The sequence below is a fragment of the Hippopotamus amphibius genome, chromosome 3 (genome assembly GCF_030028045.1).
Source record: "Hippopotamus amphibius kiboko isolate mHipAmp2 chromosome 3, mHipAmp2.hap2, whole genome shotgun sequence".
NCBI classification, from domain to species: domain Eukaryota; kingdom Metazoa; phylum Chordata; class Mammalia; order Artiodactyla; family Hippopotamidae; genus Hippopotamus; species Hippopotamus amphibius.
This window is the reverse complement of record NC_080188.1, coordinates 126,551,406-126,577,602: the sequence shown is the minus strand read 5'-3', so window position 1 is coordinate 126,577,602 and position 26,197 is coordinate 126,551,406. Positions and strand designations below refer to the sequence as shown.

Genomic DNA, 26,197 nt, shown 5'->3' with positions numbered 1-26,197 from the left:
GGCCCTGTCTCCAGTGCTCCTCCCAGTACCATCTGCCCTCCTCCCAGGTCTAACCCTGGAATCTGCACCATGACCGGGGATGAGGGGGAAATAAGGAGGGAACTTTATTTAACATTAAAGTTGGGAGGGTATCAGAAGGGAGGCTGTTTCACTTGGTGATGGTGTTCCTGCAGAGAGAAGACGGGCGTGAGGCTGGAGAGCAGCTGTGCGCCTCCCCGACCCCACGAGGGCCCCCCCCCCCTCCCCGCGCCCCACCCCGGCCCCGCAGCCCGGCGCCCGCCCCGCCTCCCCACGCACGCGTTCATGCTCTTGCCGCTGCCGCTGAGCACAATGTACGGTGTCTTCTGGGCCTTCTGCTTCTCCTGCAGCAAAGCCACGGTGCCCAGGGGCGTGTCACTGGAGCTCATCTTCTTCAGGAGCTGCGGGGTCGGGGCCAGTCAACACGGGCGGGAGCAGGCCCTGGCAGCTCAGTCGCCCCCCCCACACACCCGGAGGCCACCCCCATGTCCCCACGGGCACCCACCGCCTCCTCGTCCAGCTTCTTCATCCGTCGCTCTGTCTTCATCTTGCCCGAGCCCTTCCCGTGGAAGCGGTGGGACAGCTGCCGGAAAGCCTGCGACAGCGCACAGAACTGTGATAGGGCCGCCCGAGCCCCACGGGGCGGGGGTAGGGGATGGCTCACCCAACCCTGCACTAGGCCCGGGGTGGGGGCGGTGTGGTTGGGAAGGGGATGGGAGATGGCCGCTGGCCCTGGCACCCTCTGGGGCCCCCAGCAGAGTGGGAGGGATGGACAGCTTCGGGGCCCCGGTCTGGGGCTGGAGTGAGGGGCCAGCAAACCCGGGGAGTGTGTGGGGAAGAGCGCTGGCGGGTAGCAGACAGAGAGACGGCCGGAGTCAGGCCCGGGCCTGGACACTGCCTGCCAGGCCTGCGAGGGGGACCGCTGTGCCCGCCAGAGAGATGGACACCACTAGCCCCCCAGCCCAGACCCAGGGGCGTGGCCCTGCCTCAGAGGCCCTGCTCACCTCCTTGGGTGTGAGTTTCCGGCCCGTCTCATCCACATACTCGATCTTAACATCTGGCTTGTAGCCGTCCTTCTCCTTGAAGTCCTGGGTGAAGCCGCGGTACTCCTCCCGCCGGCTGTACTTGTCATCGATGGCCCTGCCCGAAACAGACAGACAGGGATTCAGTGCGAACCACCGCCCACCCGGCCCGGGCTCCTGGCAGTGCGGCCCCCCCACTCACATCTTGTCTTCAATGCAGTACACGGCTGACGGCAGGGACTTGTTGGGCGCCTTTACCCGGGCCACCTTCTGCACCGTTGTCTCCAGCAGCCCTGAGGACGGGGGGTTGTAAGACTCCAGGCTGCCCAGCACCCCAACAGCATGGGGGGGACTGGCAGATGCTCAGTCGTGTGGGGGGAGTGGATGGACATCAGGCCCATCGTGTAGACAAAGGAAACAGAGACAGAAGTCAGGTCCCTGTCAGGGACCACCGGCCAAGTAAAAGGCAGGGCTGGGACCCTAATGCCAAGGTCTCTGTGCCATAGCCTGGACTGTGTCAACTTCCCACGCTCCTCCTCAGAGGAGACACCGAGCCTCGAAGGATGAAAGGTGCTTTGCAGGGGGACACGTGAACACGGACACTGAAAATGGGGTGACGCAGCGCAGAGAGGCCAACCAGGGTGCGTGGGAAGGAGTGGCTCACAGGCCCAGGAATGAGGAAGCTGTGCCACCTGCCTCGTCTGCCCTTCCCGCCACAGTGCCCAGGCCCCAGTGAGGCCACCCCGAGCCCCTCACCTTTGTTCTGACACAGGAGCAGGGCGGCTGCCAGCCCTCTATTCACAATGGGCTCCTCATCTAGGATGGTGGTGGAGGAGGCAGAGAACTGGGGGGTGGCAGAACGATGGGGGTGAGTGGGCCACACGGGCTCTTTTCACCCTCCTGCTCAACAGTCACCCCGCCCCCCCACAGGACTGTGGTCCTTTCTATGCACGAGGCCCTGCACGAGACGCCTCATTTAATCCACGATAACCCCATGAGGTTTATACACCCCACTTATGCAGAAGGGGACCCAGGCTCTGAGACAGGGAGGCCTCACAGCTAAGAAGGCACAGAGCTGGGCCTCCAGCCCCGCCCCCGACCCCACCTGGCGGCGGGGTCTCCCATTCTCGCTTTCTCCCGGCCCCCAGCCCCGTTCCTCCCCATCCTCACATCTTGCTGCTGCTTCTCCTCATCCAGGTTGACTGTGCTCCAGCCAATGTTCTCCTCCCCATCAGATTCGGAGCCCCCATTGGCCGAGCGCTCCTCGTCCCGTTCAAAGTCCTAGAGGACAGAAGACCAGGCTCAGCCCAGGCAGCCCAGCCCCACGTTGGCGCATCCCACCCGAGCACTGGGGCTCGTCCTTAAGGACCACCAGGACTGACACTGCTGCCCATGCCGCCCGCCCCCCAAGAGCAGAGCAGGCCAGGGGAGCGTGGGGGGGGGGGGGGGGGCGGGCCGCCGAGGACCCACCATGAGCTCTTCCTGCTCCTCCCGGTTGCCGGCCAGCCCGTAGGTGGGGATCTCCCCCAGAGTGCGGCAGAACTCGGACGTGGCGTTGAACACGATGGTCCCCTTCCGCTCTGGATCCTCCTCCTCCTCCCAGCCCCGCTGGCGAGACTCCAGCCTCTTGACGATCTCCACCACCTGGGGGAGGGAGCGGCTGTGGGCAAACCCGGAAGTTTCTGGGGTGGTGCCACAGAGACCCCAGAACCCAAGACCCCCCCTGGTGGCAGTAAAACAGCCATTCCCACTGCCCACTGAGGACCAGACTGGCCTCTACTCCTCCCCGACCCTTGGTCTGCTCTGTGCGCTGCCCCCCACTCTGCACCAGACAAGCTCCAGTTTCAGGACTCAGCGTAAACATCCCTCCTCCCAGCACCCTGTCCCTGGGGCTGCACGTTAGATGCTCTGCGGATCTTCCACCTGCTTCCAGCACTGAATCCACCACGAAGCATCCTGCCTTCCCTCCCATCAATGCCCAGCCCAGCTCCCCCCTCAGGCCACCCTATCTGGCATGGCTCCGAGGGCCCTGAGAACTCCACTCCTGACACTATCCCCTCTCCTGGCCGCACTCACTGTCCCTGCTATGGCATCACTCCCACCAGCACACAGGGATGAACTAGGATCTCCCCTCATTTATTTTTTTAATTTTTGGCCACGTAGCCTGTGTGATCTTAGTTCCCCGACCAGGGATCGAACCCGTGCCCCCTGCATTGGAAGTGCGGAGTCTTAACCACTGGACTACCAGGGAAGTCCCTCTTCCCTCTTTTAAAAACTCCTCCTTAGGGATATGTGTATAAAAACAGATGATTGAACTTGGTGTACCCCCCCCCCAAAAAAAAAAAAAACTCCTCCTTCAACACTGCAGCCCTCCTGCTCTGCCCCCTGACAGCAAACTCCTCAGAGAAGTTTCTAGTCTCCATGTCCACTTTTGCGTCTTTTCCTTCCATTTTATTATACTACATTTTTAAATGAATGTCATCCTACACATAGAAGGGTTATTTATAACACATGCATGTTTTTAAAAACCACCACCACCAAACAAACACCCATGTCCCCATCACCTGGTTGAAAAACATTAATACCCTTTCAGGGGCTTCCTAGGTGGTGCAGTGGTTAAGAATCTGCCTGCCAATGCAGGGGACATGGGTTCAATCCCTGCCCCAGGAAGATCCCACATGCTGTGGAGTAACTAAGCCCGTGCACCACAACTATTGAGCCCATGTGCCACAACTACTGAAGCCCACGTGCCTAGGGCCCGTGTTCTGCAACAAGAGAAGCCACAGCAATGAGGAGCCCGTGCACCGCAATGAGGAGTAGCCTCTGCTCGCCGTAACTAAAGCCCGTGTGCAGCAATAAAGACCCAACCCAGCCAATAAATAAATAAATTTACTAATTAAAAAAAAATACCCTGGGCTTCCTAGGTGGCGCAGTGGTTAAGAATCCACCTGACAATGCAGAGGTCACGGGTTCGATCCCAGCTCCAGGAAGATCCCACATGCCACGGAGCAACTAAGCCCGTGTGCCAAAAAAAAAAAAAAAAAAAAAAAAAAAAAATACCCTTTCAGGCCCCAAGTTTCTCCTCCCCACATATTTGTAGTCATGATTCACTGGCTTTCCTTTATAGTTTTACCACAGAAAAACCTATTCACGAACAGTCTGTTGTTTTGTCATACATTTTTCAAACACTATATAATCTGAATCATACTGTATGATTCTATTACAACTTGATTTAAAAAATATATTTTTTTTAAGGTTAATCTTGACATGAGCAGCTATAGTTCATTAGCTTTTCACTACAGAATCACATTCCGTGGCATGACCATACCTCAATCTAGTTATCTAGCGCACCAAGGATGTCCTTTTTCTGTTACCACGAATGACGCAGCTAAAGCAATCTGACACGAGCATTTCTCTGGGGCACACCTGGGAGTGCGGACCACTGAGCCCCACGGAACACACACACTTTCACTCTACCAGGCTCGTCAGCGTCTTCCCACTGAGTAGACTCATTTACACGCCCATGAAAAGTGTGGCTAAGAATTCTGGCTGCTCCACATCCTCAATGACACTTGATATTGTCAGACTGACATTTTAGCCAAATGACGTGGGTGTGACATGGTCTGTCATGTTTCAGCTCGCCTCTCCTTGATCGTTACTGAGGTCGGGCCTCGCGGGGTTATTTTAGTGGCCATTTATCCTCCCACTCCTCTGAGCTGCCATTCTGCACATGGACAAATATCTCCTCCTCTGGCCTGTCTTTTTACACTCTTCATGATGTCTTTTTTTTTTTCTCCTGGCCACGTGTCAAGGCATGCATGATCTTAGATCCCCGTCCAGAGATCGAACCTGGGCCCCCAGCACGGAAGCTCGGAGTCTTAACCACTGGACCATCAGGGAATTCCCCTTCAGGATGTCTTTTAAATAAAACTAAGTTCTAAAATTAAAACAAAGTTTTTAATTTCTAAGTAGTTAAAGGTTTTTTCCTTCATGGTTTATGCTTTACATTTCTATCTTAAGAAATCTTTCTCTTGAAATAAGCCAGTCACCTAAAGACAAATACTCCATGATTCTACTTATAGGAGGCCCCTAGAGGAGTCAAGGTCATAGAGACAGACAATGGAATGGTGGTTGCCAGAAGCTGGAGGAGGGGAGAATGGGGAGTTAGTGTTTAATGGGGACAGAGTTTCAGCTTTACAAGATGAAGAGAGCTATGAGGATCGATGGTAGTTATGGCTACACACAAGGTGAATGCATTTCATACCACAGACCACACGCTTAAAAACGGGTAAGATGAGAAATGTTATGTTACGTGTACAATAAAAAAAAGAAAAAAGAATCTCTACTGTGGGAAGACATTCTGGAACCTTTTTGAAACATTGAAAATGTTGAAGTATGTGGGCTGAGCGATGGGATTCAGAATGTCCTGCTTGAGCAGTGGAGGAGCTGAGGGTGCGGGGCGTGGAGACTAATATCACCCTGTTTGGCCCTGGAGGATGGCTGGTTAGCCAAAGACGGGTAAGATTCCTTAGAGGAGGAACAACCTAAGACAGGCACAGCCGCAGAGGGGCCAACAGGGGTGGTGCATAGAACCTTCCTTATATCACCGTGTTTGGCCCTGGAGGATGACTGGTTAGCCAGAGACGGGTAAGATTCCTCAAGGGAGGAACAACCTAAGACAGGCACAGTCGCAGAGGGGCCAACACGGGTGGGGCACAGACCCCCAATATCTGAGAGAGGTCTCCTGCCCCCAGGGCTGTTTTGCTCTCCACCCCCAGCTCAAATCCACACCTGCTCAACTCAGACCCAGGAAGTAAACAAAGATAATTGCCTCAGTCATGTGAGGCCTTTGATTGTTTATGAGTGTAACCTGAGAATGTTAACCCAGGAACTCAATAAAAGCAACCTGGGATTGAGTCAGCAGGGCTCTTGATCCGAGAGGTCTTGAGCCCCCCGGTCCCACTTTTCTCTTCAGTCTGTGTCTGTGTCTTCTTCAAGCTTGCGGCACCCGTCACTCACCTCGAGTCGCCGAGCTGGTCTCGGCACTCTACCATAGTCATAAACACAACTTTTTCACGTTGTCCTCAAATATTAAGTTTTTACTTTGAAGTTCTTAATGTCTCTGTAAGCGAATTCTGCATAAGGTGTGAAGTACAAATCCAATTTCACATTTTTCCAAAGAGATAACTGACCGTCCCAATGCCACTTATTGAGCTGAGCACCTTTCACATTGGGACACCACGTGTCCTATCTCAGGATTCTGTTTCTGGGTCCCTCTATTCGATCTCAGCCCTATTAGTTCACACTTACACCACTATTGCACTGTCTCAACCACAACTTTCTAAAAAGACTTGATATCTGTTACAGCAAATCCAACCACACTATTATTCTAAAGCGTCTTAGCTATTTTGGGCCCTTTGACCTTCTGTGTAAATTTTAGAATCACCTTACCAGGTTCTGCAAAAATCTCAACTGGGATTTCTGTGGGCACTGCATTTAATCTATAAATTAATTCGAGGAGACAGACATCTTTACAATGTTAGTCTTGCCATTAACATGGTTGTTATGGACTGAACTGTGTCCTCCCAAAATTCGTATGTTGGAGCCCTCATCTCCAGTGTGGCTGTATTTGGAGACAGGGCCTTCAAGGAGATAATAAAGGTCAAATGAAGTCATAGGGTAGGCCCTAATCCATTAAGCTCATGTCCTTATAAGAAGGAGAGGGCTTCTGTGGTGGTACAGTGATTAAGAATCCGCCTGCCAATGCAGGGGACATGGGTTCGAGCCCTGGTCTGGGAAGATCCCACATTATGCGGAGCAACTAAGCCCATATGCCACAACTACTGAGTCTGCGCTCTAGAGCCCACAAGCCACAACTACTGAAGCCCGGGCGCCTAGAGCCCGTGCTCTGCAACAAGAGAAGCCACTGCAATAAGAAACCTGTGCACCGCAACGAAGAGCAGCCCTGACTCACCACAACTAGAGAAAGCCCATGCACAGCAACAGAGACCCAATGCAGCCAAAAATAAACAAAAAAAATTAATCTTAAAAAAAACAACAACAAAAAAATGAGAGACACCAGGGAGTAACACACAAAGGCCATGTGAGGACACAGGGAGAAGATGCCCACCTGCGAGGCAAGCCGAGAGGCCCCAAGAGAAAGCAAACCTGCCAACACCTTCATCTTGGACTCCCAGCCTCCAGAAGTGTTAGAATAAACTGCTGCTGTTCAGTATTCAGTTACATCAGCCGATGGTGGCTAAAACGACATCTCGTTGAATGCCTTTCAAAAACAGACCATAATCTTCCCCATACAGATAGTGGGTATCACTCATTCCTTTTCATCTTGTCACTACGCTGATTATTCCTTACCCATACTGCCTTCTACCACTTATCCACACTACTTCATTATCTATATTGCTTTCATAAATTGTGTCTTGTTTACAATATAGTTTCTATCTCTTGCTGGTGTACAGAAACAATGAGCTTTCATCCGTTAATCTTGTGTCCAACGTTACTGCAGCCTGCACGATCTGGCCTCCATTTCCCACCACCCCACAGAACCAACCCCAGACGGGAGCATCAGTGACCTCCGTGCTGCCCGATTCCAAGGTCAGTTCTGGTCCTCCTGATATCCAAACTCTCCAGAGCATGTGTCACAGCTGCTCACGCCCTTCCCCTCCAGACCTTTCCTCACACAGCTTCCAGGACAGCACCCTCTCCTCTTTACCTTCCTCGCTTGGAGCCCTACGTTCTCTTCCTTACCTACACTCACTCTCCCGGCAATTCCATTCAGTCCTCTGGCATCTACACACTGACTTCCACACTTATATCTCTGACCTCACCCTCTCACCTGCATTTCAAAATCATATATTCAACTGCCTATTCAATATCAATCACCTCTAATAACAGAGCATCTCAAACATAACCAAAAGCAAACGCCTGCTCCTGCTGGTCTTCCCCACCCATTCCTCCCCTAGCCTTTCCCACCTTAGGAAACAGCCTGGCGGGCAGAAAACCCACTCGTGACGAGTCCCACTGTGCCACATAACCTCTGCGATCCTTTCAAGATAAACTCTATGATGCATGAACATAATTTTTAAATATGAATGCTACTATGAAAAAAAAACCCTCCCTCAACCCGTGCCCCCGTCCGCTATTGCCCCATCTCTCCAACCCCTTTAGAGCAGGGGTGGCCCGCAGCCACGCCCACTGGCTACAAACAGCAGAGCAGGCATAGCACCTGAGCACCTGAGCATCTGCGGCCGGGACCTAAGCCTCAGACATCTACTCTCTGGCCTTTAACAAAAAGTGCAACCGCTCCTGTCCTGAGGAATCGTCCCAAGCTGCCGCCCTCACCACCTCAAGTCCCATCTCTTCTCAATCCTCTCGAAGCTACTGTCTCTGCCAGTGCCAAATCGGACCTGCCCCTCAGTAGTGTTAGAAGATGCCCCCTTCCCTCTCCTCAAAACCCCTCCTTGACTTCAGGGATGCCTCACTCCTGTGGCTCCCCTCCTACTACACTCTATGCGGTGGGCACCCCGGATTCGCTGTCTCCAGCCCCACTGTCTCCCTTGGTGGGAGGTGAAGGGTTTACAAGGGTGGGCTCTGGAGTCAAGATGTGCAAATCCCAGCTCAGCCACTTACCAGTCAGGTAACCTTGGGCAACTTGCCTAACGCCTCTGTGCCTCAGTTTCCTCATCTGTGAAGTGGAGATAACAGAACCTTCCTCGTAGGGTGCTGCTGCTGCACGGGTTAAATGAATCAACGCACAAAACACACAGGCAGAGAGCCTGGCCCGTGTCAGTGCCCCGCGAGGGACAGTGATAACCACCGCCTCCAGGCCCCGCTGACCTCTCCGCCACAGCTCACCACCACCATCCCCTCACTCTGCTCCAGCCTACCTGGTCCTCAGACATTCTAAGGTCATGTCTCCAAAGGACATCTGCTGTCCCCATGGCCTGAACGCCTGTCCACCCCACAAGATCAGCTCCTTGGTGTCATTTCAGTCTCCGCTCAAACATCACCCCTTGAAAGGTCTTCACCCGACTAAAGAGACCAACCCTCCGGTCACTCCCGTCTGCGCAGCACTAGTCACTATCAGCAATCACTCTACTTGCCCGTGTTCACAAGTGCACCACCATTTCTGCCCCCATGAAAGGCACAGGGGCCCTTGGCTGTCCTGTTCCCCAGAGACGCCCCAGCCCTGGGCCAATGCCTCACGCGCAGTAAGGCATGCAACACACACTCCAGAAGAAAAGAAGAGATGGGAAGATCCAACCACTAAAGCACCCCACAGTGAAAACGCTGCAGCAAACTAGGAATCTATTCAATACCAACAACAAGATGTGAGACAAAAAAGAGGATGCAAACTGGAATGCAGGGGCTGCCTATGACGGCGCAGGAGCATGTGCTCCTAAGCACAGGCCACCACAGACACACCTGCCACCGAAGGCCCCAGCACCCGCCCACGCCCGGCCTCGGGAGCCCCCTACCTTCTCACCGCTGTCCCGCAGCTGCTGCAGCTGCCGTAGGCGGCGCCCCTTCTCCAGCTGCTTCTGCAGCTCCAGCTCTGCCTCATCCTCCTCCAGCACCTCCGGGGACCCAGATCTTGGAGCTCCGCCCTCCTCTGGTGGAAACACAGGAGACGACTGCTTAGATCACGGGCCCTGGGGCCCTGGGCTCCTGTCCCCGACCTTCTGACCACCCCCTCCCCGCCCTGCCCCAGCTGGCCAGGCCCTCACCCTCGTCACTGATGTCCATGTTCTCCACACGGGTGTCATCTGACTGCAGGGACTGAGGCACCGGCTCCTTCTCCCCCTCCTCCTGGGCTTCCTCGTCCACCTCAGGCACTCGGCGCCGACCCCGGCCCCGCAGTCTGTGGAGAGAGGCCTCTCCATGAGCCCTGGCCCCGGGGGCAGCTCAGCCCCCACACCCACCTGTCTCCAAGCCCACCTGGAACCGAAGTCCCCATCTTGAGTCTGGTCCCCGAGGGGCAGCAGGTCGTCAGCCCGCATGATCACCTCCTTCTCCTTCTTGCGGATCTTCTTCACCCTCCGCTTGGTCTTCTTAAAGGTCACCTGAAGGGAGGAGAGAAGAGGAGACGTGAGGGCGGGGCGGGGGGGCGAAGGCAGGCAGCACAAGCCCACGAAGAGTGGGCGCTGCTTTACTCTGTACCGGCCGCGGAGCAGTTCACATACGTAAGAAGTGACGTGGGCGATTATCCCACCTGCAAGATGAGGGAAACTGAGGCACAGAGGGATTACATATCTCATCCGAAGCCACCCAGCTCCGAAGCAGGAAAACCGGGACTGTGAATCCCGGGAGTCTGGGTCCACAGTCTTGCTCTTAACCACACAGCCAAGCAACCTACTGAGCCAGCGCTCTCCCTGGGTGTTCACACAGCCACCTCAAAGGCGACAGGCACACGCAGCTATAAAATGACCGCTTACCAGATCACCAGCAATCCTTGTAACAGCCTCCAAGAGGTAGCTCCCGCCACCCCCAGCTCAGATGGGGAGCCTCAGGCTTGTAGTTAAGTGACTCACCCCATGCACAGGCTGGCTGCGGGGCGGAGCCTGAGCCCTGACGCAAGGGCACCTGGCTCAGGGTCCTTGTTCTGTCTTCACTAACTGCCTCCCCGCAGCTGCCAATTGCTGCTCATCCACAGGGACCAAGCACCACACGATCACCTGATCCCCCTCCTTAGCTCACTCTGGCAGCCCGTGACCTCTGAGGGGAGGGAGGGTTGCCACCCCAGGCACAAGTGTGGGTGGAGGCCTCGGGGCTCACCATCTCCTCGGGTGTGAGGTACTCGGAGGCAAGCCGCGGCCCGGCTGTGCTCAGGCACTGGGCCTGCAGCCGCAGCTTGGCCCGGATCTCTTCCAGCTCCCGTTCCCGGAGGCCGTCGGCCACGCCGCCCTGCTCCAGACGGAAGGACTGTGGCCGTTCACCCTCGAGCTCCTCATCGTACTTGGATAGGATAGAGCGGGGTTTTTGCTGCAAGGCAAGAGGTACAGGTTGGGACCCAGCCTGGCTCCTGAAAAGCCACGGAGCCTCCATCTCTGCCCGGTGCCCACGCTGCCGGCCTGCCTGCGCCAGGTCATCCACGCTCTCGTCCTCTGCGTACGGCAGGTAGTCGGGCTTCTTCTTGCGCAGCTCCACGTTCTTCTCTGCCCGCTCCTTATCCAGCAGGTTCACATTCACCAGCACATCGTCCTCCTCCTGCAGCACTCCTGGACACAGGGCGGAGGCAGCGGCCAGTCATGCTCGCCCTCCCCTCAGCAGCACCCGCGCCCCCAGCCAGAGCACCCTGTGCAACCCACCTTTGTCCTTGAGGGTGAGGATCAGAGTCTCCCCCTCTCGGAAGGAGTCAATGGCATGCTCCACGGTGAGGCCCTGCAGGTCCCGGGCACTGTACAGGTCCTAGAAGGGAAGCAGAAAGTCCAGCCGAGTCAGGAGCCTGATCTGCCCAGCCCTGGGATCCCAGCACCAAGGACAGCACCACCCCCCCCACCCCCACCCCCAACCCGCAGCTGCTGCAGCCTCACCTGCCGCCTCTGCTCGAACTCCTCCTCCACCAGGGTGCTGACACCAAACTCTTGGTCCATCTCCTCCAGCAGCTTGGCCTATGGGACAGGGAGGAGAATGACCTATGACCTCAGGCTGTTCAGCATCAGCAGAAGACGCAGGGCCTTACTAAGTGCAGGTGCAAAAAGCACAGGCCTCGTGGGCAAGCTGCTGAGATTCCAACACCGGCGCCACTGACCACAGGCCTCCCACTGCTCTGAGCCCAGTCTCACCACCCCCCACCCCCAGGGTCCATCTCCTGTGTCACCAGCGGGTCAGGCCACCAGAGGCACTGAGCGACACCCCAGCTCCCAGTACCTCACCCTCTTCTCTGCCAAGTCCTTCTCCTTCTGCAGCTGCCGGCTCCTCTCGATCCAGGCTGCAGTGTCATCCAGCCAGGGGTCATCCTCCCCCAAGGTCTTTATCTTCCTGAACGGGAAAAAAGTGACCCTCTGGGGAGCCAGCTCCTGCTCCCCAACCCTGACTCCAGAGCTCCTCGGTGCCTCCTCAGGCCCTCCCCCTGCCCACCCGGCTGGGACCCTCACCCCAGCTTTTGGTTCAGGAGACGCTTCTCTTTGGCAGCCGCCAGCTTCTCTCGTAGCTCCTCTCGCTGTCGCAAGGCCATGGGGTTGATGACATCGGCGGTCACGGGCTCCTCCTTGGTGCCCGCCTCTGGAAGGGAGGCCCAGGCGTGAGGCTATGCCTGCCCAAGGCTGGTGGGGAGAGGAGGGAGCCACTCACGCTGCCCCCGTCCAGCTCAGGGGGTCAGGGGGGCCAGAAGCGAGGGAAGAGTCCTTGCCTCCTTACTCCCACATGATCCCACACTCCCGTGTCATCCCCACAGCACGACGGGACCCTCCATGCCTTCCAAAGCTCCTCTGACCATACTTTAAAACCAAAACTAAACAAAAACCCCCACACCTGCACAGCCCAGATCAGTTTGCAGGAACTGGACATGTCTCTCAGCCCATCTAATGCTACCTCACAGCCAGATGAAGGAAGCCAACTGCTCAAACTTAAAGAAGCAGCTGAGACCCAGATCCACAACACAACAGCAAGGAGGACCCCACCCCCACTGCCGGCACACACAGGACCACTGGCTGGCGCTGAACCTGTGCGCCAAGCCCACTTTCTTCAAAGACCCCTTCAGATGGCCTCTCTGCTCGGCCCCAAACGCCCTCCCTTCCCCCACCCTCAGTCCCACACTCACCCTTCTTGACGGCATTGACCTCCAAGGGTTTCAACCCCAACTTTGCCCGGAGTTTACTGAGGACAAAAGGTACAAGTGATAGGAGCTGTCAAAGAAACAGGGGCACCAAATGCATTTCTGGACAGACAAGGGATGAAAATATGAGGGGACTGAGTGATCCTAAGGGTCCCAAACGTAGGGCCTGAGCCAGTGTTGGGAAGAGCACGGGCCTCCCAACCAGGCGGAAGGCCCGGCCTGCCCCTAACCAGGGGAATGCCGTCCTTCCTCTTGGGCCTTAAGTGTCCACTTTGGTAACGCAAATGGTTGGCTAAGATGATTTACAAGGTACTTCCAGTTTCAGTCAGAATGTGTCACTGTGTGAAAGCCACCCCAAACAGCCGCCCCACAAGCTGCCTGTCTCAGGAGAAAACACAGAAACATCAAGCAGACAGCACTGGGCTTCCCTGGTGGCGCAGTGGTGAAGAATCCACCTGCCAATGCAGGGGACACGGGTTCGATCTCTGCTCCAGGAAGATCCCGCATGCCGCGGAGCAATTAAGCCCGTGCACCACAGCTATTGAGCCTGCACTCTAGAGCCTGTGAGCCACAACTACTGAGCTTGTGCGCCGCAATTACTGAAGCCCACATGCCTAGAGCCCATGCTCTGCAACAACAGAAGCCACAGTAATGAGGAGCCCACACACCGCAACAAAGAATAGCCCCTGCTCGCTGCAACTAGAGAAAGCTCATGTGCAGCAATGAAGACCGAACACAGACAATAAATAAATAAACTAAAAAAAAAAAAGAGAGAGAGAGAGAGACAGTACTTACTTGGTCTCCTCGATGCTGAGTGACGAAGCATCACCTGAGCTTGTTTTGGAGCTGGCAGCTGAAACAGAAAGAAGGAGGGCTCAGGAGCTGAACGCAGGGCCCAGAAGCCACAGCCTTGGCTCCAGACTGAGGGCTGAAGATGAGAGCTCCTCACCGGCACCTGGGCCGGCTTCCTCCAACTCAGGAGCTCCTTCTACCTGAGGCCCAGACTCTGAGAATGCCCCCTCTGTACATACCTTCCTTTCCTGTTCCAAAAGTTCCACCCTTCTAAGTACTTCCCATTGCCACTTCTCCACTTTGCTGTATTGTGTATTTTCAGCCTGCACTGCCCTCTCCGGCCTCAGCCTGATCAACAAAATCCTATCCAAATGCAACAATCAAATGCCACTTCCTCCATGGAGTCCTGTTTGATTATCGGTCAGCATGAACTGCTCTCCCCTGCACTGCACAGCATGGACAGTCATTTCTGTGTCTGTTTCTCCTCACAGGGTAGGGACCATGTTGGCAGCATAACTGCGTCCTCTGTGTAACTCACGCAGTCGAAAAATACACTTATTGGTGCCTGTTCTGTGACGATGTTGAGGTCACAGAAATAAAGGGGCGTTTTGGACCTCCTCCAGCCACCTCACAAACAGCAAACAGCTTCACTAAACGCCACAGACAGAAGCTAGACTCCATCAGATGCAGCTGCCCCAACATGCTCATCCTTCCAGCAGGCCTACCTCACAATCTACCTCCTTCCCTTTCATCCTGGACCCTGAATCCCAACCCCTCCAGGCTCTCTCCAAGGTCACCAGCCTCCTTATTTCAAAATCCCATGGATTCTTTTCAGCTCTGGTTTTCGCCTGATGTCCTATGATGTGTGACACTGTTGATCACTCCCACAGATCCCATGACACAAAATTCTATGATTTTCCTGCTTTGGGGGATAGCCTACCTCCTTTTTTGTAGCCTCCTGCTCTACCTACCACTGAAACATTGGCATTTCTCAGGTTCTACTCCCAATCCTAGCTTCTCACTCCTCAGTCTCTCAGGGGACGTCATTTATCACCTAAACCCTCACGATCCCCAAATTGCTCTATCTGGCCCAAACGTTGGCTTTCTCCATGCACACCAAATGAGACACTCTCCAAAACAGAATTCACTGTCTCCCTCCAAAACTCTGCTTCTCTTCCAAACTCCTCAAGTTCAGTCGACAGCACTCCCACCCACCTAATCGCTCAAGCCGAAATTCAAGAAGCATCCTCAATTCCTTCTGCTCCTTCCCACCCTCATCCAAGTGCTAAGCTGTCACCTCCTCTTCCAAAAGAGCTCTCCAATCTCCTCTCTCTCCATCCCACTGCTGCTGCCTTGGTGCAGGCCACCATCAGCCTTCACCTCACCTCACCTCCACTCTTGACCACCCTTGACCCAGGTCTCAACACAGTGATCTCTGCAAAATATGAATGGGATCAACTCACTCCTCAGCTCAATTTCATGGCTCCCTGCTGATCTCAACACAAAGTTCAAATTTCTTAACAGGGCTTATCTTACAGCCTCGTGTCTCTGCAGTGCATTCTACACAACTTGCACAATACCAGGTATCTTCTTGCCTCTGCACAGGCTGGCACCATTTCATTCATTCATTCAGTCAACACATTTAGGAAGGGCCAGAGATATACCAATTGAGAAAAATAGAAAAAAACCTCTATCCTCATGGAGTTTAGCAGAGGAAGACAACCTTTAATTCCAAATAACCATAGAAAGACCCTTAAATGAGTGCTAACGAAGAGAGCCTGGGGATGCCTCGGCCTGGTGTGCCGGGCCTCCAGACCCAGAGCCCACCACCCCCGGACACCCCCTTCCCCCGGTCGCCCCGCCCCCTACACAGGCCCCACCCCTCACCGGCCTCGTAGCCGTCATCCCGCTTCTCCCGCTTCACGCGCCGCTCGGAGGGCTCTGTCTGGCTGCGCTCCCGCCCGTGCGCGCCGCTGCGGGCCTCGGCTTCGGCCCCGCGCCGCCCGCTCCCGCGCTCGTTCCCACGCTCTCGGCTTCGCTTCCGTCGTTCGCCGCCGCCGCCGCTGCCGCCGCCGCTCCGGTGCTTGTGTTTTTTGTGCTCCCGGTGCCGAGGCGGCTGCTCGGTGGCGCCCCCGGTGCCGGCCGCTGCCGTGGTCCCGGCCGCCTCTTTCTCCCCGCGGTGCTTCTTTGACGACCCCATGGTGGTAGGGCCACCGCGAGCTCAGCCGCCGCCGAGCCCCGACGACGCAAAATGGGAACACTTCCGGGTCGCCCGGCAGCCGGTGTCGTGTTGCCGGAAACTAAGAGCGGCTGCTTCCGTCGTTTGCCTCAGAGCCTGCCATAAAGGCTCATGGGAAGGCCGGGATCGGAGCCCGACTGCGCAGTCGCGGCCGCCCCGGGAGGGGCGGCAGTCTTTAAGCCGGCAGCTCGATTGCGCATGCGCGCCTCAAGGTGCGCGACCGGGTCTGGGGAAGACCACCTCCTAGAAATTTAAGGACCTAGGGGCCATCTAAGCCAGCATCTCTGGAGGTGAAAGCCTGTCTCCTGCTTCCCTCCGCTTGCACACCCTTAATCACCGGACGCTCACTGCCTCACGGGCTTTCCGTGGGCAGCGCCCACCGCTCCATTAGGCGTCCTGCTAGTGGACTCCCTGGGGTCGTGGCTCCATCAGGTGTTGAACGACATAGCATGTTCTCCTCCTCAGACCCCCCAGCTCCACAGTCCAGCCTCCTCCCAACCCCTACAACTAGTATGGTCTGCAAACGCTGCCTTCCCACGTTCCTTGGATTGGGTTTTTAACCAGCGCTCTGTGACTGCTACGAAAGTCGAGATGAGCTTCTGCGTGTGTGTGAATCCCCTGAAATTGAATGCAAAATTTGGCATATCCGTGTGTGTGGCTTCTTTTTTTTTCCCCCTTGAGGAGACGAGCACTAACTCGAAGTTACTTAAATGTAAAAGCTCAGTTCACTCAATCCCTCCTGACACTCCCAGCTCCCAGTTGCTCGATCTGGTAGCCCATCTGTTATGGTGTGATTATGCGCCCTTTTAAAGGTCCGCCCCCCTCCCCCACAGGACTGGGGGTTCTCAAAGGCGGAAACCATTCTGTCTTATTCGCTCTTGAATTTCCAGGACCCAGCATTTGTAGGAGTTGCAGCTGTTACTCTTGGAGATGCCCCACTCAATCCTCAGAGCAGAGCCAGAGCCCTGTGTGCTGGGAGGGGGCAGCCAGAGTTGGGAGGGGGTTGTGGGGACAAGCCAAGCCTGCTGCATACCCACCTGCCACCGCCTGCTCCCAACATGCAGCCTCTTCCCACCACCAGAAATCCCACAGTGTATTTTCCACAAAGCATTTAATTTTTTTCTCAGGGACTGGACTCTTCGTCTGGACTTGGGGTGGAGTGCTCCTCAGGCTGGCTGCCAGTGGGTTCTGTCTTTGGGGGGCTCTGAGGAGAGTGCTCCATTCTCGCCCCCACTGACCTTTGGTTCCTTAAAGATGAAGACACCGATAGAGGCCATTGGGCTGTGCAGCTCCCCACCCCCATAACCAAGGAGACGGGGGCTGTAGGAGGGGAAAGGCCATCAACACCGACGTCTCGAGTTCAATTCTGGCTCCCATGCTGTGTGACCCTGAGCTAGTGACTTCCCCTCTTCAAGTCTTGTGACCCCTGCTCTGCACCAAGTTGTTCTAAAGCATAAGCGTAGGTGGAGTGACTGGCATGGCACCAGCCCATAGTGGGGACTTGACGTGTGGCCGCTCGGGTGGCTGCAGGTTCCCAGATGGGCTTTGCTGCTTATTCACTCCTATGTCCTTGGGCAAGACCCTACCCCTCTGGGTCCCTAGTTTCCTCATCGGGAGTGGGGAAAATAACCCTGGTCCCGCCTTCCTTGGGTGACGTGGAGGACAGGGCTTGGGAAAGGCCCTGCTGACTGCGAAAGCTAGACAGAGTCCTCCAGGCCAGGGAGTGGACGGGACAGGACTGAATTCAGGGTGAATCCCTGTGGCCGCCCATGGAGTCCCCTCAGCCTTTCCCCGGGGCAGGGTGACAGCTGGATGAGACCCTGCAGGGCAGAGCACTGGTGACTGTGCCCTTTCTCCCCATACCAGGGCCTCACCTGGATTTCCTGGGGGTGCCCCCTGTGTCCCCCTTTCCCTCCTCAGCCAACAGCTGCTCCTCATCCAGTCCCAGTGCCGACAGCACTTGGGAGAAGCGCCGGGTCACAGTGAGCCGGGCGTTGGCCTGAGGAGAGAGAAGAGGGGTTCCTCTCTCACCTGGGCTGCCAAGGACACCATGAGGCTATGATGACCGAGGGGGTCCAGGGCTTCCAGATGGGCAGCAGCCTGGGAGCCCCAACTAAGGGACCCCACTCCCTTCGCATCTCTCTACCCACTCGGCTAGTGAGGAGCTGTGTTCTCAGGGAGCCTGCATGCTTACCTAGGTGCTAGCCTCACCTGCATGGCCTGCTGGAACAGGTAGGGCCGGGCCTGCACCCGGTGCTGGATGCCTTGCAGCTCTGCCTGGTACTCAGCAAACCGCTGTCGCTCCTGGCGCCTGCGGGGAGACGGGCCTCTGGGCAGCTAACCATAGACTGGAGCCGTCCCACTCCTGAGCCCACTCATCCTCTCTAAGGACTTTCTGTTTCTGTCCTCCCACCCTGAGCTTTACAAAACCATTTCATTCCCATCCTCACCGTGGATTCCTCCTGAGGGTGGTGGGGCAGAAATCATCTGCCCCCTTTTACCCATGACGAGCCTGAGGCTCAGGAGGGTCGAGGGACTTGTCCAAGGTTGCACAGCTGGGAAGTGAGGGACTGAGTGCTGAGCCCAGTCTGCAGGCTGTGCCGGGCTCGCCCATCTTCCCAGCCATCCCCAAGGGAGAGGGGCCAGCACTGGCTTCTGAGCAACTGGACATCGGCTTTCACAGCCCCTCCCCTGCTGTGTCCACACCTGCACCCTCTCATGCTGCACCTGTGAGGAGAAGCTGTGACTGTTGGCTGTGGCTTTGGGCAAAATCCCACTCTGGGCTCTGGGTTCAGTTTTCTTCTCTATGCTGTAGCCTGGATTGGACAAACTTGCCAGCATTCTCTGTGGTTCTTAGAGGCCGATAGTTTAGAAAACGGGACAGAGGAACTAAAGAAATGTGTTGCACTTGAAAGAACACATCCCCAAAAGATCCAGATTCCACTGAAGAAGCACAATCTCATTTACAAAAACCCAGTTTGTGCACTTGTCCAAAATCTGTCTGCTCTACAAGCCATGCATCCTGGTGGTGAGGGGGCCCTCTGGTCACACCACACACAGGACCAGGCTTCCTTCTCCAGAGCACACAAGAGAGGCTGAGGGGTGTGATGGCAGTGCCCATAGATAGGACAGGAGGGGAGAGGCACACCAGACTCCAACACTCATGCTGGGACTTCCGGCAAGTGTGCTGGGCCCCACGGAAAAACACTGGCTTGCTGAGCCAGGCCCCTTTGCTATGTGCCAGGGAAGGAAACTTGCTCCATTCAAGAAAAAGATGGACTTGAAAACCATGGCTAGGAACAGAAGTCACTGCAAAGAGGAGTCTTCACTGTCAAGAGAGGATTTTACAGCAGTTATAAGGAGTGGTGGCGGGGCGGGGTGGGGGGGGGGGGGGCGGGGGGAGCGGAGCCTGAGCTGCATTCAGTCTCTGTCTTGCCCGTAATGTGCACATTTTTCCTGCTTCGTTCTTGATGCTATTTCTGTTAGAATTGAGAGGAAGCCCATGTCTTGGAGCTCTAAGCGAGAAAGGAAGTGGTGTTCGTGGATATCAGCCCTGTCCATTATCTCAGAATAAAATGAAGGTACGAGCCACCCTACCACAGGGTGACATCTTTTGTGCCCGCCCTCCTGGGAAGGGCAGAGTCTCCCGTGCAGCTCAGAGCAAAGTTCACGGGCTGAAAGGGCTGGGACACTCCGTGGGAAATAGCTGCTCCCAAGTCGAAAATGAAAGGAGTGTGTTTGGAACACTCTTCTCACTGCCATTGGGGTCTGACCCTTCCCCTTCCCGCCTTGTGAAAAAACAATGAACTTGAGGTCTGGTAGGGAGAAGGCATCTCCCTGATCACTGACCAAGGAGTCCTTTAAAATACACGTGACCTCTCAAGCCTTGGCTTCCTCATCGGCAAAGTAGGGGGCAAGAAGGCTGACCCTCAAAGAGTAGGTGATCAGAGCCTCACTGAGCCCTTCGTGGCTCCACCGCGGGGCAGAGACCCTGTGGTCTCTCGGCAGCACCCCACTCACCTTGACCTAGTACTTCTCCCCGGGTGAAAGGGCTGCCTTGGTGTCAGCTGCACCCCGTAGGTGCTCAGTGTCGACGGCATCAGTGAGCATATTTATTTGAGTTATCTATTTCACTAGCTTGGGCTTTTGGGGGAAGATCCTGGTGCACTTTATCTGAAGACTGGGCATTTGAGTCCTCCAAGGCAACGAAGCAGGGAGGCCAAATGGCTGCCTGGGTTGGAATCCCAGCTTTGCTGCTCTCTCATGACCTTTGACAAAGTGTTTAAGCTCTTAGAGACTGACTTTCCTCGTCTGTAAAATTATGGGAAGGGTGACAATACCTACTTCACACACCTCTTGTGAGTCTAAAAGAGATTTGCTTTTAAAATATGAATTTGCTTTTTTATGATCAGACTGTGGGAAGAAGATGAACCAGATGACTCTTCCCCTGTCCATGAACAATGGCTGTCTCCAGGAGCCCAATCGTAGGCACTATTCACATTCTCCATGAACTATTTCTGTAAAATTTGAATTTTCATAGTAACCATGCCTGGCACTTGAAATCAGAAAACAAGATTTGAAAGTGTGATAGTGCATGCAGGACATTTCAAACTTGACCTTCGACAGCTGCAGCAATTGTTACAATCAACAGAGTGACCTTGGCCCAGCCTCCTCTCCACCCGGGGCCTCAGTGTCTTCATCTGTGAAGTGGCCCGACCTGCCCACCTGGTGGGGAGGATGGCCCCAGAGGCTCGGCCGTGGGAAGGTGAGGGCGGGACCTCCTTGGTCCTTTGGTCTGACACACAGCACCAACGCCCTGCCCTCTTTCCTCCAGGCAACCCCCATCCCCCCACCTCCCCAGCCCCGGGCATCCTACCTCAGCTCCTCCAGCTTGCGCGGAGCAGCCCCCGGCCCCCGGCTCCCTCTGGGTGCGTAGGCTGCCAGGCAGCGAGCCACTTGCTTCTGTACCCGCTGCTCCCGGGCCCGCCGCAGCTCTGCCTGCTGCTGTTCCTCCTGCTGCTGCCGCTCCCAGGCCTGCAGCAGGTTTCTTGGGTGGGGAGAAGAAAGGAAGCGGGGTGGGAGAAGTCTGCAGGGAACAGGAGCCTCATGGAGGGCCAGGGGCAGGTAGGGGGATATGGGGGGCTGGAGGGAGGGGCTGCTGCAGCCCAGAGAGCCAGGGGCCTGGGCAATGGGGTTTGTCGTGGAAAAGTCGGACAGGATGGAGACTGCCTCTGGGGGCTAAGCCCTCGGGGCCAGCTCAAGGGCTTTCCCTACTCTTTCTGGAAGCCTCCTGCCTACTCTAGCCAGTGGCATGCCCCACCTCTGACCGTCCTCAGCCTCGTGGAGCTTGGCACACACACCCATGACCTCACCTGTATTGCCAACTCCCCCTTTCAAAGCAGCTCTCCTTGAGGGGAGGGTCCAGATCTTTTTTCTCTCTGACCCCCATATCTGGTAGGAGCTAGGGTAATGCCTATGGATTTGAGGGACAGAAGGATGAATGGATGGAAAAGAGAGACAAATGGTGATGGGATCAATGGGTGGATGAAGGAATGGATGAATGGTGTGGATGGTGGAATGGACAGCACCCAGATCCACCTGGAACATTCTTCCCCCAGATCTGATGGTCAGTTCCTCTGGTCAATCAGGTTTTTGCTTAAAGATCAGAAAAAATTAAACCTCAGCACCCCGTCTACCACCCAGGGATTTTCCGTCTCTAGCTATACATTTTGTTCATTTCTTTATTAATTATCCTTCTTCCCAAGTAGAACGTAAGCCTCATGAGGGCAGGATTCTTTATCTGTCCTCTTCACCCCCAAGGGATCCCCAGCACCTAGCACATTGCCTAACATATACAGAAACTCAATATCAGTGAGTTCGTGCACAAGTTGAATCATGGTCAGATAGAAAGATGGACAGATGGACAAATAGAGGGGTAAATGCAGACATACACTCAGCACATGTTTACGGAGCACCAACTATGTGCCACGTCCTTTTAGGGCACCAAATGGGGGCTGCGATCAAAAAGATCTGGCACCTTCCCTGGAGGAGTCTTCAATCTGTCCAAAGGGATGGACAAACTGCCCAGCACCTTAGCAAGGAATCTGGGCTTTGTCCTAAGGGCACAGGGAATCATGGAAAGATCTCAAGGTGGGATGACAGGATAAGACTTGAAGCGTGCTATCAGGATGCCAAATGGATTCTCATCTACCACTTCTAACTGGTCACCAAGTCGCACTGAGCCAGCCTCCAAATATCTTTTAAATAAATCCCCCTGTTTACTCACATGGCCACCTGATACAAGCCCTCATTGACCCTCACCTAGACACTGCCAACAGCCCCCACCCCAGTCTTCCCCTCTGCTCCCGCTGTCTCTTGTTCAAGCCCCAAGTACAGTAAGGATCTAACTCTGCTGCCATTGTCACTGTTTTGCCCATCTGTCTTACCTTTATATCCTGAGGACCAATGAACAGATACTCGATATGTGTTGCATTAATCACTTAGCAAATAGATTAATGAATGGATAGAAGATGGGAAATGAATGAAAAGTGGCTTCTGTCAATAAAGTGTTGGCCAAGCAGATGGAGGGATGGACTCATGCATGGATGCATGGATGCATGGTGGATGGATGGATGGATGGGTGCATGGATGGTGGATGGATAGATGGATGCATGGTGGATGGATGGATGGATGGATGGGTGCATGGATGGTGGATGAATGGATGCATGCATGCATGGTGGATGGATGGATGGGTGCATGGATGGTGGATGGATGCATGCACGGTGGGTGGATGGGTGCATGCATGGTGGATGGATGGATGGATGGGTGCATGGATGGTGGATGGATGCATGGATGCATGGTGGATGGATGCATGCATGCATGCATGGTGGATGGATAGATGGAAGGTGCATGGATTATTGAATGGGCAAGTGATTGGATAATCAGAAAGACTGGTGAATGGCTAAATGAAAGAATGAATGAGAGGATGAATGAGTGACTGTCTCTTGGAGAACTATCTCCTTCTCTAGTCCCTGTGCTTTGCTCCCACCCTCCTTCTTCTCCACCTCACCTGGTGGCCTCCTGTCGTTTGTGGAAGGTGCGGTTTGGGAAGTTTGCAAACAGGAAAGTCTCATCATCTCCCAAGGCATGGGCCTTCTTGCTCCAGCAGGAGGCCTGAACAGCAGCCCGCAAAGCCTTCCAGGGCTGCTTCTCGGGGCCTGTCCACAGAGGGACACGTCAGGTACTGCCGTCTCTCCTGGGCCCTGCGGCAATCCCTCCCTGCACCTGGAGCCCAGCCCAGCCCAGCTAGGTCACTGGCTCTGGCCCCCTCCGCACTCTGCACCTCCGTGGGAAACCCGGGCCTTGAGCCCCACACTCACCACCGTCCAGCTCCAGCTGCAGCTGCCTCTGCAGCTTGTCCAGGTCCCACGGCCCCTCCGGCTCCTTGGCCCTTGTCTTCCTCCTCTGCGGTCCTCGGAGGTTGTTGGAGCAGGAGCCGCTCCCCTGGCCCCGCAGCTCACTCTCGTCCCAGGCCTCCTCGCCAGAATTCCGCCCCTTTCTTCGAGAGCCCGCCCTCCTTCTCTGGGAGGCCCTGTGCTCGCCCTCCTCGGCCTCCTCCATGGCCTCTGCAGACAGCTCCTCCTCTAGGATCGACCCCCTTCTGGGGAGCTGGGGCAGTTCCCCAGGGCTCAGACCCCTCTTGGCCTCCTCAGCACCTGGGCCCTCTTGCTCAGCCTCCTCGGACTCCGACCCCAATGGCGAGCTCTTCCCAGGCGGCTCCAGCGCTTGGCTCCCCTCGTTGCCTGGAGGGATGGGGATGCAGCTACAGGCCCTGAGGTGCTGTCCCCTCTCCAGGTTTGGCGCCTCTGTCTTCCAGCAGAAGCCATGGGCCTCCGGGAGGTTGGCCGTGGACTTGCGCCTGGACTTGTGCTGCTGGGCCTCTGAGGGCAAGGGCAGGGCTTGGTGGCCAGGAGCCGAGGTGGAGCCTGGCTGAAGCAGAGCCCGGCCATCTGAGGTGAAGCTCTCCCAGGCCCACTGGAAGGGGAAGGAGGGTTTCCGAGGAGGAGAGGGGACGAGACTGAGGAGGGAGAGGGCAGGGGACAGGGCTCAGGGTCTGCGCAGCGGCCCCCAGCGGGGCCTGGCACCCAGCATCCCCCCTACCCTTCCACAGCGGCTTACTCCTCAGCCTCAGCAGAGCCTTGCCCTTTCTTGTTCCGGCCCCTGAGCCTCCGGTCCTTCTTTGCCGTCTGCCCTGCGCTCCGAGACCTCTGCTGCTGGCTCTGAATTACAGCATCACCGCTCCCAAGACTCCCCTGGGCAAAGGCAGGAGAGGAGGCCCAGCTCTGAGCAGCACCCCCAGGGGACGCTCCTTTTTTTTCTAATTTTCTGTTTGTTTTTTGGCTGCGCCACTGGGCACGCGGGATCGTAGTTCCCCGACCAGGGATCAAACCTGCAGTGGAAGCTCGGAGTCCTAACCGCTGGACCGCCAGGGAAGTCCCTGGACCCTCCTCTTCTGTCCAGCCTGGCCCCTCTGGGTCCTCGTTACCCCTGAAACCGACTGATTGCAACCTGAATTATTCATAGGAAAATAGCAGCAGCTGCTGTTTATCGAGCACCTACTGGGTGCTCGGGACTTTTACACATCAAGTCGTTTAACCTTCCCGAGGACCTCACAGGGTAGATACTTACTATCACCCCATCACGCAGATGAGAACACTGGGGATCACAGAGGTGACATCACTTGACAAAGGTCACACCGTCGGTAAGTGGAGCCAGAAGCTGAATGTTTTGAGTCTCTCCTCAGAGCCCAGATCTGTCACCACTGCACTGTACTGCCTCTGGGCCCTGGACAGCTCTTCTGAATGCCCCATAGAGCCCTGGACTTGCTAAGCCAAGGTGGGAAAAACTCATTCTCTTTCCTGAAACCCTGATCCTCCCGTAGTGTTGCCAAAATTGCTCCCTTAGAAGCCTGGGAGTCATCCCTGGGCGTCGTCCTCACCTCCACCCCTCATCCTTTAGGCCTCCCCGTAGTCCCTGTCCATCTGGGGCCTCCCTGACTCTCCCCTGGGCCTCAGTGCCCACCTCGTGGCTTCTCAAGGGCCTCCTTCCTGGACTCCCCACCCCAGAGAACCAGCCTGCCTCTGGGCAGTTGGCAGTCCCCCCACGGGGCCTCCCTCACCTGCTCAGCTTGGGGGATGCTTGAGAGAAGCTGGAGCAGACCTGTGACCGTCCTTGGAGCCTGCTGTCGTGTGTCTTGCCCTGGTCTCCTCGATGCGGTCCTGACCGACTGTTGGTGGGTGTTTAGCATATTGGTGTCTTGCCGCATCCCCCACCCCCATCTGCCAACCTTGGAACTGCCCGTCCCGCCATCTCTATGGCAACCAGTCCTCAGCCAGTCTCAAGGACTCTGGTAAAGCAGGCCAGGAAGGGTATATATAAGGCCAACTTCCTTCCAGAGGGGAGAGTTTGGCAGGATGCTGTGGAAGAGGCCAGGCCTGGGAGTCCAGAGATCCAGGGCAAGTTCTCCCTCTGCTCCTGACTCTGTAGGACTCCCTGCTGACTTTGTATAATTCCCCTGCCCTTGCTCTGCCTGTGTTTCAGCATCTATGTATCAAAGGATCTCAGGACTCTCCCTCTCAAAGCATCCTCACACCCTATGAAGATGGTAGATGACGCCTGCCATGTCCCTCTCCCTCCGCCTGCCTTCTGGCTGCCCCCTAGCCCCCTGCTGAGGCCACACAGGGGGCAAACTGAACTCTCACAAGAAGATCTTGTTCAAACCACTTACCCTCCCAGGCCCTGACAGGGTGGGAAAGGCCAGGAAGTTGAACCCTACGTCCAGGAACAAGGCAGCAGGCAAACCAGAGCCCAGAGGAGGCTTTGAGAGAGAGCATGAAAATCTTATTCCAAACTACTAAGCATCGCCAAAATGTCCCATGGGATGCGCGGAGCTGAGCATTATGGCCAGCATAGGGACATGGTGCCGAGCTGAGGCCCTGGAGATGGTGTAGCCTGGCTTGGCCTCTCACCGGCTCTGTGACCTTGAGCAAGTCCCTTATCCCCTCTGCCAAACTGGAAACACAGTCTCATCCTATAGGTCTGTTGCAAGGTTTCAACGAAATCACGAAAGTTACACACTCGGTAAATGTTGGTTAAAACTGCTAATAATAACTGATGGCTATTGAGAGGCAGCAGAGCATGTGGTTAAGATCAAAGAGGAAAGGGACTTCCCTGGTGGTCCAGTGGTTAGGACTCTGCACTTCCACTGGAGGGGGCACGGGTTCGATCTCTGGTCAGGGAACTAAGATCCCGCATGCCACAGGGCGTGGCAAA

At 55.7% G+C, this 26,197-nt stretch overlaps 2 protein-coding genes across 2 annotated transcripts; both read right to left on the bottom strand.

Annotated features, from left to right (window-relative positions):
* Positions 1-88: 88 nt before the first annotated feature.
* Positions 89-15,883, bottom strand: SART1 (spliceosome associated factor 1, recruiter of U4/U6.U5 tri-snRNP). The gene is made up of 20 exons (XM_057725607.1): positions 15,514-15,883; positions 13,630-13,687; positions 12,820-12,875; positions 12,155-12,281; positions 11,933-12,038; positions 11,591-11,668; positions 11,366-11,465; positions 11,133-11,275; positions 10,833-11,039; positions 9,996-10,120; positions 9,785-9,918; positions 9,536-9,669; positions 2,511-2,684; positions 2,211-2,321; positions 1,797-1,884; positions 1,243-1,333; positions 1,023-1,158; positions 524-613; positions 298-419; positions 89-167 (listed from the first exon to the last, which is right to left on the bottom strand). Exons 1-20 carry the CDS (start codon positions 15,824-15,826, stop codon positions 149-151), a joined length of 2,412 nt encoding a protein of 803 aa, XP_057581590.1. The 5' UTR covers positions 15,827-15,883; the 3' UTR covers positions 89-148.
* Positions 15,884-16,959: 1,076 nt separating this feature from the next.
* TSGA10IP (testis specific 10 interacting protein) lies at positions 16,960-25,551 on the bottom strand. The gene is made up of 8 exons (XM_057729183.1): positions 25,044-25,551; positions 24,044-24,177; positions 23,245-23,942; positions 22,935-23,082; positions 20,742-20,912; positions 18,077-18,176; positions 17,740-17,864; positions 16,960-17,112 (listed from the first exon to the last, which is right to left on the bottom strand). The coding sequence occupies exons 1-8, from the start codon at positions 25,188-25,190 to the stop codon at positions 16,989-16,991; spliced, it is 1,647 nt and encodes a 548-aa protein (XP_057585166.1). The 5' UTR covers positions 25,191-25,551; the 3' UTR covers positions 16,960-16,988.
* Between the last annotated feature and the right edge of the window lie 646 nt (positions 25,552-26,197).